Source organism: Tachysurus fulvidraco, chromosome 1, assembly GCF_022655615.1.
Source record: "Tachysurus fulvidraco isolate hzauxx_2018 chromosome 1, HZAU_PFXX_2.0, whole genome shotgun sequence".
NCBI lineage: Eukaryota > Metazoa > Chordata > Actinopteri > Siluriformes > Bagridae > Tachysurus > Tachysurus fulvidraco.
Genome location: NC_062518.1, coordinates 33,312,431 through 33,329,007, shown reverse-complemented (window position 1 = coordinate 33,329,007; position 16,577 = coordinate 33,312,431). Strand labels below are relative to the sequence as shown.

General features: G+C 38.4%; 1 protein-coding gene across 10 annotated transcripts; it reads right to left on the bottom strand.

Annotated features, from left to right (window-relative positions):
* Positions 1 to 57: 57 nt before the first annotated feature.
* tdrd7b (tudor domain containing 7 b) lies at positions 58 to 15,920 on the bottom strand. Of its 10 annotated transcripts, none has more exons than XM_047819531.1 (17): positions 15,770 to 15,920; positions 12,762 to 12,965; positions 11,762 to 11,909; positions 10,265 to 10,454; positions 9,136 to 9,215; positions 8,554 to 8,783; positions 7,706 to 8,280; positions 7,417 to 7,606; positions 6,538 to 6,649; positions 6,220 to 6,422; positions 5,991 to 6,125; positions 3,923 to 4,006; positions 3,561 to 3,695; positions 3,310 to 3,420; positions 2,547 to 3,094; positions 1,324 to 1,484; positions 58 to 602 (listed from the first exon to the last, which is right to left on the bottom strand). In XM_047819531.1, the coding sequence occupies exons 2-17, from the start codon at positions 12,963 to 12,965 to the stop codon at positions 382 to 384; spliced, it is 3,327 nt and encodes a 1,108-aa protein (XP_047675487.1). In that variant the 5' UTR covers positions 15,770 to 15,920; the 3' UTR covers positions 58 to 381. The 10 variants fall into 10 exon arrangements, with proteins under 10 accessions (XP_047675487.1, XP_026990268.2, XP_047675597.1 ...); XM_027134467.2 differs by having other exon boundaries at positions 8,554 to 8,774; XM_047819641.1 differs by having other exon boundaries at positions 10,274 to 10,454.
* Between the last annotated feature and the right edge of the window lie 657 nt (positions 15,921 to 16,577).

The window sequence follows — 16,577 nt, the reverse complement described above, 5'->3', positions numbered from 1 at the left end:
TGCCCTTCAAAAAAAAAAAAGTCCCAATCAAAATGTAAATTGAAGCATTTTTTTTTTCAAGATTTTTTTAACTACATTTAAGTTCCTTGTTATAGGCAACTCTGCATTTTTTTTAAATTCCCAGTTTATTTCAATATATTCCCGTTAATTCCCATGGAAAGTTTCCAGCCTTGAAAATTCCCAGAATTTTGCAACCCAAATTGTATCAATCACTTTGCAGCTATGTTCGACATAATTTAGTAACATTTTAATGGAATAAACCCTAAAACCTAAATGCATCTCCCATTTCTGGTTCAAAGTCAAATACAAGCAGCATTTTCCAGAAAGAACCCAGGAATCCACACTCACAAAATTCTTCCAAGACCACATACACCCCAGCCGTTACGCGGCTTTGGTGAGCTCCTCTGTAAATTCAGCCATGAGGTCGTGGACCCAGATGTCACTGTCCTCTTGAGACGTATCCACCAGGTAGACAGTGAGCTTGCGGTCCCATGGCTTTTCTGCCTCCTGCACAGATTCCACCTGTGCCACCATAGCTTTTTTCTCCACGTGGTTCCTGAATACAATGGAAGCTTCTTCAGACCACTGCTTGGACCTCACTCCTGTAAAGATTGCAGAAAGCATTAGGGGCTTGTTTTCATAAAGCATGAACCAATTTGGTACTAATATAGCCATAACAGTAGAAATATGCATCTCACGTGAATCATATTTCATCTCACGTTGCAAACGTTAAATTAGTACGACAAGCAACATAATGATTTAAAAGAATGTCCTTCTAACAAATAGGAAATAATTTTCATACAACCCATAGTGTCCACCAGAGGTCGCTTTCTACTCCCAAGGTTGTCTTTAAAAAGGTATGCTGTCTCCCAAACTACATCCCCACAAATCCCTTAAAGCATATACTATAAATATTTATAATTTAACATGCGATCTCCAATGATGTCCCAGATTTCTACTGTAGTTTGTCTATTTTCATGTTTCCTACATCACCCACAACACTTATCCTAATAAAAGTCACTGTTACTACCAGCAGAGTCCCACTGTGAGCCCAAATACTTCAGTCAAGGTGGGCTGTTCCTTTAAGACAATATCTTGTGAATATCCATAATTAACGTTTGAATAGTGCTCATCTAATTCTTTATGGAAGAAACAAAAAAGTTTACTGCACCAATCCTCATACATGAAACTGTTCTTTAATTATATTGAGGTGATTTTCTGTAAATAGAACTGATTTTGAATTACAGGCTAAACAATCACAAGGAAATCACAAGGAAAAACATCAAAAGCAGAGTAACAATCTCAGTAAGTGTGCGGTTTTACCTGCCAGTTGAGCAGTGATGCCCTGGAACGGGAGCTGCCTGAACTCCTGCATGAGGGGCCTCAGCATGGTGCAGCTAACCAGCTCATGCCTACCGTAGTCTAGCTCATAAACAGACACTAGTCCGTTGCTCAGAACTCCTTTCACTAGCACTCGATGCCAACTAGGGGAAAAAAAATCATGGTGTTTCCATGTGGAATTGCAGCTCCATACAGCACATGAAGCTCGGTGGACATTAATGACAGAGACAAATATCTACAGTTAGACAATTAGATACGCTAAACTCACTAGTTCTGAAGTCAGTGTAGAATTCATTTAAAAGGGCATCATTCATTCATTCATTCATTTTCTACCGCTTATCCAAACTACCTCGGGTCACCGGGAGCCTGTGCAGGCGTCATCGGGCATCAAGGCAGGATACACACACACTCTCATTCACTCACACACTCGCGCAATCTCACACTACGGACAATTTTCCAGAGATGCCAATCAACCTACCATGCATGTCTTTGGACCTGGGGAGGAAACCGGAGTACCTGGAGGAAACCCCTGAGGCACGGGAGAACATGCAAACTCCACACACACAAGGCGGAGGTGGGGATGGAACCCCCAACCCTGGAGGTGTGAGGCGAACGAGCTAAACCACCGTAGAAGGGCATCATTTTTTAATTTAATTAAAATATGGTTAATATGGTAAATGTGCTGAAAGTGAGAAATGTATAATTAGCCTTAAGTCATTGTTTTTATAATTATTCATTTGTAATTATACAATTATACATTTCTCACTTTCAGCACATTTACCATATTAACCATATTTTAATTTAATTAAAATATGGTAAATATTTAATAATTATAAAAACAATGACTAAAGGGTAATTAGTTTGATTTATAATTATTTGGTGTCAATACTAATAGTGGGTTTTTTTGTGAATTTTGAATCTAAAAATAATTCAGGCCAATCAAACGATTTGCACTAGACATTAATTATTTCATTAATTCATTCACCCTTGGTAAAAGCTTATCCTGGTTAGCGTGTAGGTGGATCTGGAGGGGACAGAGATGATCTTAGGGGACATAGAATATTTGATGCAAGAAACTAATGGGACAATTGACTGATTAAACATTCTGTATAATGAAAAAAAATGTTTTATTTGAAATTCTAATGTTCTGCACATGCGTTACGTCTGTTACACTGTGAATAAGTGTGACACTTCTAACCACCCACTTGTTTTCCACTTTGGCTGCATACACCTGGTTCTTTTCCACTGTGACTTGCTTCTCATCTGTCTTGCTGTAGTACAGAATCATTTCTTCCATTAGGTTAACCAGCTTGTACATATCCTGCCATGGCTGGAGCACAAAATGGCCTGGATGGCATGCAACTGACACATAAATGTCCATGTTCTGTCCAATCTGAGGGAGATCAAGAACAGGTGGCAGAGTCAGACTTCCAGACAGGGTGCTACAGGAACCTAAATGAGGTGCCAACCCTTTAGGTGGGTGGGAAGGCTTTCCTGTTCTGTTGGTGCTTGGACTAGAAGTGGCAGTAGATGGTCTAGGGGTAGTAGTGGGGGCTTTGTGGGGTGTATCTGGTGATGTTGTTCTAGTAGGGCTCTTCAGAGACCCCTGGCTGCTCAGGAAGACATCGTCCTGGTTCTTCCAGAGGTCCGAGTTGGCAAGCTGGTGGTTCAGGCTGTGGCTAGGGTCATGGAAGCTCTTAGTAGTAAACAGATAGACATGGGCCAGGCGCTTGCTCTCCTCCACTTTAACAATCTGGAGAAAAAAATAATAGGGTGATTCAAATGAAGACTCATTGAGACTCGTTTCAAATGGAACACAATCTCTTGTAGTACTAACCAGTAAGCACATAATTGAATCATGAATATGTATATATGATGTATTTACTCAATAATAAAAATTCTACAAATCTTTATAATGAGTCCCCATGTAAAGCTTGTAATAAAATCTAACTTTTATAAAGAACTGGCCTTCAAGCTGCAGTCATTGCAATGGAGAGCCGTGTCTCTTAACCACTGCACTGCATCTGGAGTCCAGCAGCCCACACTGACAGGCAAGTTTGCCAAACAACACTTCACTACCTGTGGAGAGGTAGACAATGATCAAATACACATCCACATAATATTCTAGTATTTGCAGTGAACCTGACCAACTATGTTGTGTTTAAAAAAAAAAACACAGGCATTTGCATTCTGCTTTGCATTCAATCTTGCTGTCTGACCTGGGGTGGGATTGCGATAAGGTCATGTAAGAAAGGCTGCGGGATTTCTCTCAGCTCAGTGACTTCGACAGATGCCTGCACCCCCATATCCACAAACAGGATGTCCAACACCCGGCTGCCATGCAGGTTAGTTATCTGCACAATAGGAGGAGAAAAATGAGCTTAGCTTCACGTTGATTCACTGAAATGTAATAACAACACTTTTATACTGGGCACATTTCCAGAAGTCTTTTTAACCACAAGCCAATTTAATTACATGTTGGGGTTTACTATATTCTCACACTACATATCATTGTGAGTGAACCTTTTTAAAACATGTTCAAACTATGAAAGCCCATGTGACCAAGCCTGCTCTCTCTTACCTCAACTCGAGACCATTTGCCTTTGTATCGAGCCAGACAGCTTTTTCCACAGAAAGGTCTAGACACCAGTGACTCTGATGTGACCTTGTGGACGAAAAACAATACAGTGTCGTCATTCTATAACACAGGGATTTTAAAAAGGTACATGACAAAATAGTTGCTCTAAATTACTTAAGTAATTTTTGAAATACGTATTTAACTGCATTATTATATTTAACTAATTTAACTTAACTTATTTTAAATAGAATACTGTATTTCCCCCTGTATATTCATGTATTAGTTTTGACATGTATACGTATGTAGGTGCTATTTAAAGTACATTATGCCAAATTAAAACCAGCATCTCATTGCTTACTAAAATTTATGTCTGGACCTCTTTGAATTTTAATTGAATACCCCTGCCTTAGAGAGATAAAAGACTGGATGAGCTGCAACTTTCTGTTGTTAAAATCCAATAATACAGAAATACTACTTATAGGTCCAAAAACCAGTACACAGAAACTCTCACAATTTAACTTCCATTTAGAGGGATGTACTGTTACTAGTAGCTCGACAGTGAAAGACCTGGGTGTTATATTAGACAGCAGCTTGTCTTCTGAAAACCATATCACCAATACCACAAAAACAGCCTTCTTTCACCTTCGAAATATTGCCAAGCTGAGAAACATCTTGTCTGTATCTGATGCTGAGAAGCTAGTTCATGCATTCATGACCTCTAGACTGGACTATTGTAATGCATTACTAGGTGGTTGTCCTGCATCTTTAATAAATAGGTTACAGTTAGTCCAAAATGCAGCTGCCAGAGTTCTCACTAGGACAAGAAAGTATGACCATATAACCCCAATTTTATCATCTCTACACTGGCTACCTGTTAAGTTTAGAATTGATTACAAACTGCTGCTACTTACATACAAGGCTCTTAATTGTTTAGCTCCCATGTATCTAACTAGTCTTCTAACATGTTACAATCCTTCACGCTCTCTGAGATCACAAAACTCAGGACTTCTGGTAGTTCCGAGAATATCTACTGTAAGTCTACTAAAGGTGGTAGAGCGTTTTCTTATTTAGCTCCCAAACTTTGGAATAGTCTTCCTGATGGTGTCCGGGGCTCAGACACACTTTCCCAGTTCAAAAGCAGATTAAAAACTCATCTCTTTAGTCAGGCGTACACACACACATAATACATCCCATAAAATTTTGCACCATTACATTAGACTTGCACATTTTTATGAACAGCAGATATGTTAATTTTCTCTTTCTACCCATGCCGAGGCATCCAGACATTGTACCAGCTCCGATCGTCTTCCGAGCGATGAAGATCTTGGACCTCCACTGAGATGAGGCTGACTCTGTGAGAATCCTGAGACATCTACAGGTCTACCAGCTCCAGTTGGACTCTGTGATACTAAGAGGAGATCTGAACTCCATGTGATCCTTACACCAATACAGCATTTGTATATCTGTATATTTGTAATCACACCCTCTAGTGTCACCCATATGAGGATGGATTCCCCTTTGAGTCTGGTTCCTCCTAAGGTTTCTTCCTTACCAACTTAAGGGAGTTTTTCCTTGCCACTGCTGCCTGAGTCACCTCAGACTTGCTCATTGGGGATAAATACATATACATACATACATACACACACTGTTTACTATATATATATATATCTTGAATTTTTACTATATTAATTCTCTATATTACTCCTTATGTTTACCTTCTGTTCTATGTTTATGTTCCGTAAAGCTGCTTTGAGACAATGTCCATTGTAAAAAGCGCTGTTCAAATAAACTTGAATTGAATTAAACAACTACTTATTTATCAATAACCATATAATAACTGTTGTGGAAATCCAAAGCCTGTTTAATTTAAAAAGGCTGTAATACTTTCTTTATTTAACCAGGTGAGTCATTTGAGAACCAGTTCTCATGTACAATAAGACCTGACAAAATGTCCATAGCGTGAGCTAATCGAATTAGATAAGCTTCTTACTTGCACAGTAATGTATACCCAGACCTCAAATGCATAGTTTTGCATTGTCTATCGTTTACACACCCAGTATGCCCTTTGTACCTGGTTATGGAAATGATGTTCTGACTTCTCCAGGATTTCACTGAGTTTTGTCAATCCACGAGAGGGCAGCTGGCAGTAAAATGTTCCATCTGAACACACACTGGTCACACTCACATTCTTGTAGGTACTATTTGTCTACAAGACAAAAATCACCTTGTTACAAAAAAATTAACAAACCTTGGCACCATCAAATAATTTGCAAAAATCTACTGGTTGTTATGTGGCATACCTGCAGAGGGCTCTCTAAAGACTTCTCTTGCAGAGCTTTCAGACAGGAAGCGTTGATATTAATGTCATTTTCCTGTGACGTGTCATATAACACCATCAACGGAATGTCTTCTCGTTCTAGGATCTCAGCCAGTAGGATTTTACCACTTGCCATGGAGTCAAATTTTTTTAGCACTGCTGGCTCCAGAGCAAAGGCTTCAAGGCCTACCACACAACCAGTAACATGCATCAGAACTACATGCATTGCTATGTAAATATGAATAGTGTAATATCTTCTAAAGTATGTAAATGAATCATGAAGACCATTGCTGGAACTCACCAGCCAATTTACATTTGGTAGCTTGGAAAGGCAGTTTGAAATATTTCTCATGCAATTCAAGCAGCTTGCTTTTACTAACGACATCAGAAAAGCCATGATCCACATAATAAACCTGGAACGAGTCAACAGTGGTGAAATTATTAACTGAATCTCTTTATGAATTGTACACAGTCTTAAAATGTATGTAATGTTCTTTAAGCTAGGTTTACAGTGTATTAATTGAGTACTGGATATAATTTTTTACATTCACATCTATTTGGATAAATGGTCTTCGAATACATAATGCGATGTCCTCAGCAGAGGCAGATTTAGTGCTTTTGCACCAAAAGCTCTATTACACTGAGGGCTTGTATCTGTTCCATTTTCTGCAGTAGACCAGATTACACTGACTGAAGACATCGGCAGAATTTGGTCATTTTCTTTAATCACAGGTCTGTATATGATAAATCATCATGATAAATATATGATAAATATGTGATAAATGATATGATAAATATATGATAAGATCATATTTTTTATCATACACATTTTCATGTGGGTTCTAGAATTTGGACAGGATTTATAGCAATCAACTAATAATCTTAAAAGAACACTGTAATCACACAGTAAATCTGGTAAAGCTGGTATGTAGACTTGACCATCACACCCACATGTGGCACTTCCCCAAAATTGCATTACAATATCCATATGCACAATGTGAGATACACGAAGACATAATTTGCAATAACTGCTGTAGAAGAAGGTGAGTGGCCTGCACAGAGCCCTGACCTAAACCCCAATGAACACCTTTAGGATGAACTGAAATCCTGACTGCACACCAACCCTACAGTATATCATCGCCTATCTTCACACTTAAGTCTAAAATTCAATGGAACACACCTTGACTTTTTCAGACTTGACTTCACACACTTGTGCTCGGAGGATTTCGTCCTCTTCTTCAGCAATGACTGCAGTTAGCTGGCCTGATGTTGGTGAGATCAGTGGCTTCCTGGTGTTATCCTGTCTATAGAATTCCTTCATATCATCCTCCAGCTTTTCCTGGGCCTTGGAATATCCCTCACCTATATATCTGTTTACATACAGGCAAATCCAGTGCTATTTCTTATTTGTTTCTGAATGAAATCCTTTCTATTACAAAATTGGTGAGTGGATATGATCTTCCTTTTACCTGAGAACTACATTGTTAGTGCTGCTTGCCTCGACCACCAGTACTGAGGGGTACTCCTCCTTAGGAATGAGCAGAGGAGGTACAGACTGAGAACTGAGATGCCTCCCTGCCTCCTCGCTGGCCTTCAGGTCTTTCAAGTCTGTCTGATTACAGTTTTCATCTTGTAATTCCTTCACATACAAAATTGCCCTTTTGGGATTCTCTGGCACAGGATAGTCAATGGTGCATATATCTGAGAGCAAGAGTAGGTTGTCAAGTACATACTCAGGCAGATTGGTCTTGTGGGTATCGTGGTAGAGTTTTGGGAGGGCATGAGCCCATAATCCACTGCTGTACTTAAGAAGCAGCTCTGCTAGATTTTGTTTGATATCCTCGGGTAAAGTCTTGGGGGATGCAGGTGGGCTTGCTGAGTTATTTTTAGGTCTTCTGGACACTTTCTGGGGCTTTGGAGGTGATGGAAACCGCTTCCCTCTTGTGTGCATCATTTCAAGGCAATATGTGTTAGAGGCTTGGCCAACATCCTTGGCAGGGTACAACAGCAGCTCCTGAGACTTGCTACTGCATGATTTCTCAACCTGTACATTGGAGAAAAATCCAAAAAAAAAAAGGTTTTTAAAGGTAATTTATAAGTAACAACTGTGAGTTTAAAAGACAAATGTTTATCATATAAATATACTTATTCTATACTATACATGACCAATATACCAAAAGTAATTAAAAATAAAAAGCTAATACAACAAACAGCAAAAAACCTCACAGAACTGGGGTCTACATGCATAAACCATGTCTGTGGATTACTCTTCGGAAAAAACTGAAAGTAGATTTGGTCATGCTATATCTGAACTTACTGTGCAAATATGGGTCCACTGTTCCAGATCTTTCAAAGCTTCACTGGGCAGCTCTTGCTTGTATAGTTCCTGGTATAATTGTGGAAGTTTCGATACCCAGAAGCCATTGCTGTGCTTGCTTAGAACCTCTTTGAGGCGGGACTGCACCAGTTTGGGACTGTAGAGACTTGTCTGTGTTCGTGTTATTGATGGAGGGTTGCTTTCATTAAGGTTTGAAGGAACTGGAAATGCTCAAGGAGGTCAGAATAGAAACATTGTGCAATTAAAAGCAACTGCCTAGTAGGAAACCACTGGAAACAAAGTACTAAAGGTATACTGGTATTCATAAATTTGTATGCAAATAAAATAAACAAAGAATTTGAATGAAATTGCAGGCCCTTAATCCAGGTAGATACCTACAATTAACATCAACTTGTTTGAATGTCTCTTAGCGCCCACTCAACCGGCAGCCTTTAAAGGCACTCCATGGAAACCAGGGCCTGACTTAGACATTCTGGGTAGTTAAAATGATTTGTTTCATTTGGATGGGCCTCAGTTTTCTGCTTTGTTCCACTGAACTTAAGAAGAATGAAGCAGACTCACCAGGGCTCTGTTGAGGGTTCCTAGACAGGTGGGTGTGCACTTCCTTTTGGAATCTAGATGGCATCATCCTTTTATCTGATCTGGAAAAGAATAATAGTCTGAATTTAAAATGAAGCCTCACTGTATTTTGCATGATGCTCTATAGAAATTGATTTACTGGGAATTAGATACAAAGCAACAAAAAAAGTTATAGCGTTATAGTACTGTATAGTAAAGCATTTTTAGAAGTTCACCATATTTAGTAAAAAAGAGCCATGTTTGAAATTGAGCCCTACATCATTAATCCCTCAACTCCAACTGAATTTGAACAACATCTCACAAAACATGTACTGCTTTGCAACAGGTTTACTTGTAACATTTCTCTACCTCGCAACCCAAAACAAATCCTGGATAAATACTATAGATGACTCATTCAATTAACTTCTATTACGGAAGGTTCCTGCTTATTTATTTATTTGTATTTATTCATTTGATACTACATGTCATATGCGCTGAGCTTTCACCAAATTCTGCCAAAAGAAAAAGTGCTGATTCATTGCAGACTCATTTAGAATTGCTAAGCTGGGTTGGCGGGAGGATTAGCAACCTCCGGCTCAGTCATTTAGCTATGCCACACCAGCTCTCTGCTCTGTATTGTGTGTATTCCACAGCTAGATATACAGAAAACAGCTGAATGGGTGAAGTCAGTTGTTTACTGTGAAAAGGGGTGGCTGCTGGCTGGAATGATTTTACATAAACATGGACACACACATAACACACACACACACACACACACACACACACACACACACACACACACACACACACACACACACACAAACTGCTCACAAACACACACACACATATTCCACTGCTAAATACACACCAGACTAAGTGAACATTCAGACTCTGCATTTCTTATTCAAGTCACAGCGAGAGAAGACAGCAGAACAGAAGTCAGGGGGGAAAAGGGGGGAAGAGGAAATGTTTTTCCATCCACCCCAAGAGTGTCTCAGGATAGCTCTGTCACAATTTATGTGTCTTTTGCAATGATTTATTTAAGATAATTCGACAACTCTAGTAACAATCTGCCCATCTTTGCTCTTTCAAAAGCAGTATGCTTTCTGATATCCATTTTATTCTCTCATACCTCTCATACCTGTCAGAAGGCAGGCTGCCCCTACTGATGGGCGTGTTTGGTGGAGTGTTGTGTAATTTACTGCTTCTCCCATCAGGCTGAGTCTCCCTCATGCTCCCCGTGCGAACACTGCCTCGAACCTGGCGACCCCGGTATTCAGGTTGCCTCAGAGATGTCCTGGGTTTGGCTTTGGGAACAAAGTCTATTACACACAGCAAAAACTCATGGCAGAAAAACAGTAAATGTGCATAGTCTAGTTTAGCAAGCTGTTAAAGACATATAGAAAAATGTGATTTTGTTCATGTAAATTCGTAGAATACAAAGAATAAAAAGCTTTCAATAGTCCTGTAACAAGAATTATACTCTCCAATGCGCACACTTAAACAACTGGATGCAATGTCATCATACCTTTACACCAATTCCTGGTTGAAACACTTCAACAAATCCCAGCCATCCGAATCATAACCTCCTGCTTATATTCATTAACATTCCTACCTCAGAGTGGGAGTGAAAGACGATGGCATTGTACATCCGATTAGTGCAATCTGATGCAATAATGTAAATAATTCCTTTTTCCAATCTTGCTTCAGGGATATATATAATGTATTATCACCCAGACTGTTCTTGTGCTAAACTCTCAGCAAATTGAAAGCCTTGGCAAACCGGAGAGGAGAGGAAAGAGCACTCGCTGATTAATTAAAGAAGAAAAAAGATAAACAACATTCGAATAGCAAAAGCACTGGCAGTGATGTGTGTCTTCATTCAGCTCCTTCCCTTCTGTTCCCTCTCTGCCTCTCTCTCTCTCTCTCTCTTCACTGCATCTCTGATGTGAGCGTGAATACGGCTGCTGTTTTTCTGCTGTATCATCCTACAGCTCTGTCGCTGCACTGAGATCCTGTTCCAGGATCAGTCTCAGCACTGATAGTCCAGGAAGTTAGCTGCACAATGTACAGGCTACTGACTGACCTCATAGAGAGCTTTATTCTTAGCATCCTTACATCCTCATAGGAGTTTAACTAGGACAGTCATCTTAAAGCCTCACTCCTAAAATATTTGTGTGTACAAGATGCTTCTTTATCTAAGGAGGGACAAATCTTATACATGCTCCAGAATCAAATTAATATCGGCAACATATTTCAAGTTGTATAATGCAATGACCATAAATATCTGCAGTGAAAATGAATCAGCACTTTACATCTACATGTTCAAATGTTGGTGTGCATTCTTGTGGGAAAACTAATATATACATACATATATATATACATATATATATATATATATATATACATATATATATATATACACATGTATATGTATATATATATATATATATATATATATATATATGTATATATATATATATGTATGTATATATATATATAGATTGAGATATATAGATAAATGACACCCGCACACACCACACACAAATACTGTATATATATATTATTTGTGTGTGGTGTGTGGTGTGTGTGTGATTTACTTTAGGAAATATATGTAATGTAATACTACCATTTAACACCAGAGGAGAAATGGGTTTAACTCTCATTTGGCAGTTGACCATTTGAGGCCGGCCAGTCTTCTTAGCTGCGTGCTGTCGAGCAAATAGTTTGGTGATGTTTTCCTTTTCATTCCCATCCACAGTAGAATAACACATCACCTAATAAAAAGGAGACGTTCAGAAGAAAATAAACAGCACCCATCCACAAGCATCGCAATGTGGGAAGGCTGATAAAACAGGAACACATACAGAAAGGCCAGCTGTCTCTGTAACCTGGCATGCTTTTTTAAATTCTGCAGCTCACGTCTGTTGAGACATTAAGATGAGGTCTATAAGATGCATACTGTACATGCCTTATTATAGTATGGTGCAAAATTATTATTATATTATAGTATGCTGGAAATTTTTCATTTTCTGTCATCAATCATATATTGTATATACACATCAGATATTTCAGAAATCCAAAGATGTAATCTAATGTCATCACAACTAAAAATAAATAAATACTCATACTCCCAAAGTAACTTCTACAGTTTATATACGGAATCCTATTAAGAGTGAGATGCAGTGAGAAATTAATATGCAACAATTTGTGTGTCTTAGCTATCAGCGATTCTGACCTTGAGCTAAAGTTCATTAATTTTGCATGACATTGACTGGAGCAAGGGGCATTATTAAAGTACTAGTGTCAGTAAATTTGATATAACTAAATATTTCCCCCTGAAATATTTAGGCTGAAAATGCACTCAGTAAGTAATCTTTAAAAAGCTATTCAAAGCCAATATGATATGATATGATATGATGGTATTATTAAATCATATAATCCCTGTAAAGTCTACAGGGTGTTTTTCTCCCACATGAAGAAGATTGGAGGAGACATCATCTTAAATTGTTACAGGGTTGGATTAAGCTCTCATCTTCTACTACAGCATGAATATACCAGCACCTTCAAATGACTCATTTGATTATATATGACAGAAAAAAGAAATTCCCTCAGCAGTTGCAGCTTACTTCCCCAGAGCGAGTCCTGTCCAGCTGCACCACAGACGACATGCTGTGCAGCAGGGCATCCACTGTGGTATGACCCAGCTGTTTGTGTGGTATGGCTTCACCTGTCAGTTCCTTATATTCAGCCTGTAGGCGAGACAGAGGGATTGCAGACCTGGACTGCAGAACAGACCGCAGCCTTTTCTTCACTGCCTCTTCATCCACCATCTTTGAAACACAAAACATATGAATACTACTGTAATATTTCTGTTTGCAATCCCCCAAAGGGAACAGAGAAGAATAAAAAATAGCAGAAGTTCCTAAGAATAATTACTAAAAGATGGGTGAGATAATTGTAGGATTACTCTCTAAGTTCGTTTTCAGATACAGAAAGTTTCTCACGATCACAACTATTTTCTCATATATAGATTCTTCTTTTTCAAATATCAAAATGCACCTTTAAAGAAACTAACTTGTACAGTGCTACAGTAACTAATTTGTCTATCAAGATTTTACTATATTTGGCTATATTTTCCTCAATTTTCATTTTCATAATGAATAAAATAAATTCACGATCTGGAGAAAACTCACTAGTACTTAAAAACAACTTGAAAAAAAACTTGTCTGTGTGCTTCTCTTGCTATATTTCTCCCCAACAAAGCTTTTAGACTGATGGTAGTCTCAGTCCTTGACATAGTAAACCTGAATCGATGTATACAATTCTGTAAGTCTCTCTGGATGCCAAAGGCCATAAATGTAAACAAGCTTATTGACCTTTCTGGACCTCTGATAACTCAGGGCAAAGACTCACAGTAACTGGACAGCTGAAGACTAGAGACTTGTTCAGTCTTTTACTGTCCAGTTTTCGTGAGTTTGTGAAAAGGTATTAATATAGGGAGATACTATAGTCTTCCTTTCAGCTCAGACCAGTCTGATGCTCCTCATCAACAAGGTGTTTCAGCCTGCAGACCATCCAAAGGATCTTGTTTTCACCATTCTGTGTAAACTCTTTTCCGAAATACTTAATCAACCCATCTGGCACAAACATGCCACGGTTGACCCGAAGCTGCTGACCATATCTACATGATTTTATACATTGCACTGCTGCTACTAATCAAGTGACCAGTGAATATATTCTTAAAAATATGGAAATTAACACATAACGTAAAATTTGATAAAAATATATGTGAACAAAGACTACCTAGATTATCTCAGTAGCTATCAAAATAGGCTCTGTGAACCCTAGCCATGGGGTTTGTGATTTTTTTCCATTCTTTATTACAATAAAGAAAATCATAACCCACAATGACTGAGGTTACAGTTATATTTATTATTTAGTACTTATCATTCATTCATTCATTTTCTACCACTTATCCAAACTTCTCGGGTCACGGGGAGTCTGTGCCTATCTCAGCCGTCATCAGGCATCAAGGCAGGATACACCCTGGACGGAGTGCCAACCCATCGAAGGGCGCACACTCTCTCATTCACTCACACACTCACACACTACGGACAAATTTCCAGAGATGCCAGTCAACCTACGATGCATGTCTTTGGACCGGGGGAGAAAACCGGAGTACCCGGAGGAAACCCCCGAGGCACGGGGAGAACATGCAAACTCCACACACACAAGGCGGAGGTGGGAATCGAAATCGGTGTGAGGCAAACATGCTAACCACTAAGCCACCGTGCCCCCCTTATTTAGTACTTAATTATTATTAATTATTTGTCTCTTTGACAGGTCATTTTAATTTAATTGGTTTAATCCTAAACACATTAAATCAGAAACCTTAACTTGGACTTAATGTGATCTGTTGGAGCAAAACTTAGCTCTATGACTGTAAATAAACAGACCAATTACTTGACACATTTCAGTAATTAACTTGATATTTGAATAGCTGGATTGCTTTCAAAAATAAAAAAAGCGAGAAACCCGTTGGTTAGATAACAGGGTGTGGTAAACTTTTGGGGAGGCCAAACATTTGGACTTTACCGACATGAATTGTCTGTGAAGCACAACAGCAATGATCTGGATAATAAAGAAACGTTTAAAAGAGGATTATTTAGCACTTTTTGGGTTATAGTTGTTTCTGTCCATTTGTACATGGATAACATCATACTAATGTAAGTTATGGAAGTACTGAAATTATTTATTTTTTGGATCGACAAATAAATATACTTTGTTTATTTGCTCTTTAGTCACAATTCATAATTCATTCCCAAATACATTTCTGTTTGTTCTTCAGAAAATAAGCCCTTAAGAACATCAGGGAGTGTAAAAGGGACACCAGCAGTTTCTGAAGACAAAATCCCTACAGGTAACTACTAACTTTATGAACGCTGAGCATGGTGACATGGCACAGTGAGATCAGATGATTAATACAGGATATTCCTGATGTTTCCTGTACCTCTGACAAAAGTCATCTTAAAATACTTATCATTCCGAAATACTAGATTAGAAAGAAACAGATTGTTTTGGTCTGTTTACACTGCTAAAATCCACTAAAACACTGACCGTGTCTGAAGCTTGCTATAAGCTGTTCCTCATTATTGTGAGAAAGTGAAAGTGTTCTGGAGGTAAACACTCTTTGTAATAGTAGTGTGTCCTAATGACAGACACACCCTAGACAACAAACTCTGCACTTTAACACATTTCAACTGACACTAAACTAGATTACTTTTAAAACTTAGACCTTTTCAGCCGCCCGTTTGTTTATTTATTTGTTTGTTTATTTCCTTCTGATAAAGTTTGCGTAAAAATGTGGCACCAAAGATGGTGACGTCAGCGTTAAAGACTAAAGCCGACGGAAACATCTATGTTTTTTGTCATGCAGATGTGACATGGTCTAAGTGGTAATAACCTAGTTTATTAGTTCAGCCCAATGTTTTTTGGGAGACTATATTGCTTCCTGTCCGTGTGTTACACCGAGCTCCGTTTACTTGTCGTTTATTCTGACCTATATACTGTCGATGTCAGCCGACAGTGCGATAATACGATGTGTAATGAGTCCATGTTGTGTTAAAGAGCTTACCGTGCTGAGAAGTTGAGTGTTATAACCCGAGCTGTCAGAGCGCACCGTGTCCAGCGCGCGCCGGTTCCCTCCGTCACACGCCGCGCACTCAGCCGGGATGCAGCGACGCGATTGGTCAGCTGGCCTCGTCGCTTGTTAATTAATTGTGAATGCGCATGCGTGCAAGTGCAAAACATGTTCGTCTGGCCGAACCCATGAACACCAACATTTACATTTACAGCGTCCTTAGCAGAGCGACGTACAGAAGTTACAGACTTAAGATACCATGAGTCTCTTCAAGTTTTTTTTAATTAAATTAAAATATGCAAAAAAAAAAATTGAACTGTGTTTTAGACTTTTATGTTATATATATATATATATATATATATATATATATATATATATATATATATATATATATATATATATATATATATATACACACACACACACACACACACACACACCAAACAGGGAAGAAAGTGCTAGTTGAAGTGTTTCATGAATAAATAGGACTTCAACCATTGTCTGAAAATAGCCAGTGACTCAGCTGTCTGGACCCCTGGGGGAAGTTCATTACACCACTATGGTGCAAACAAATTTGTCTCCTTTTTTCTTCTGTTTTCAGCTTGGTCATTTCTATAAAGCAGCTGAATACAGTTGAGAGTTCTTAAACGTACGTAAAATTGTGATATATATATATATATAATTAATACCCAAACAATATGTGTTATAAAGTAACTTGTTAATGTATATGTTAAGCAACATAAATGTTTATGCATGCATTTAAATGTATATAAATGCAATGTAAAAATTATTATTGTTAGTA

Excerpts from the sequence above, each read along its gene's own strand:
- tdrd7b (XM_047819531.1), bottom strand. The coding sequence starts at position 12,965 with ATGGTGGATGAAGAGGCAGTGAAGAAAAGGCTGCGGTCTGTTCTGCAG. Across the intron at positions 8,784-9,135 it reads GAACCCTCAACAGAGCCCTG|CATTTCCAGTTCCTTCAAAC; the intron begins GTGAGTCTGCTT and ends GACCTCCTTGAG. Across the intron at positions 7,607-7,705 it reads ACTAACAATGTAGTTCTCAG|ATATATAGGTGAGGGATATT; the intron begins GTAAAAGGAAGA and ends GTATGTAAACAG.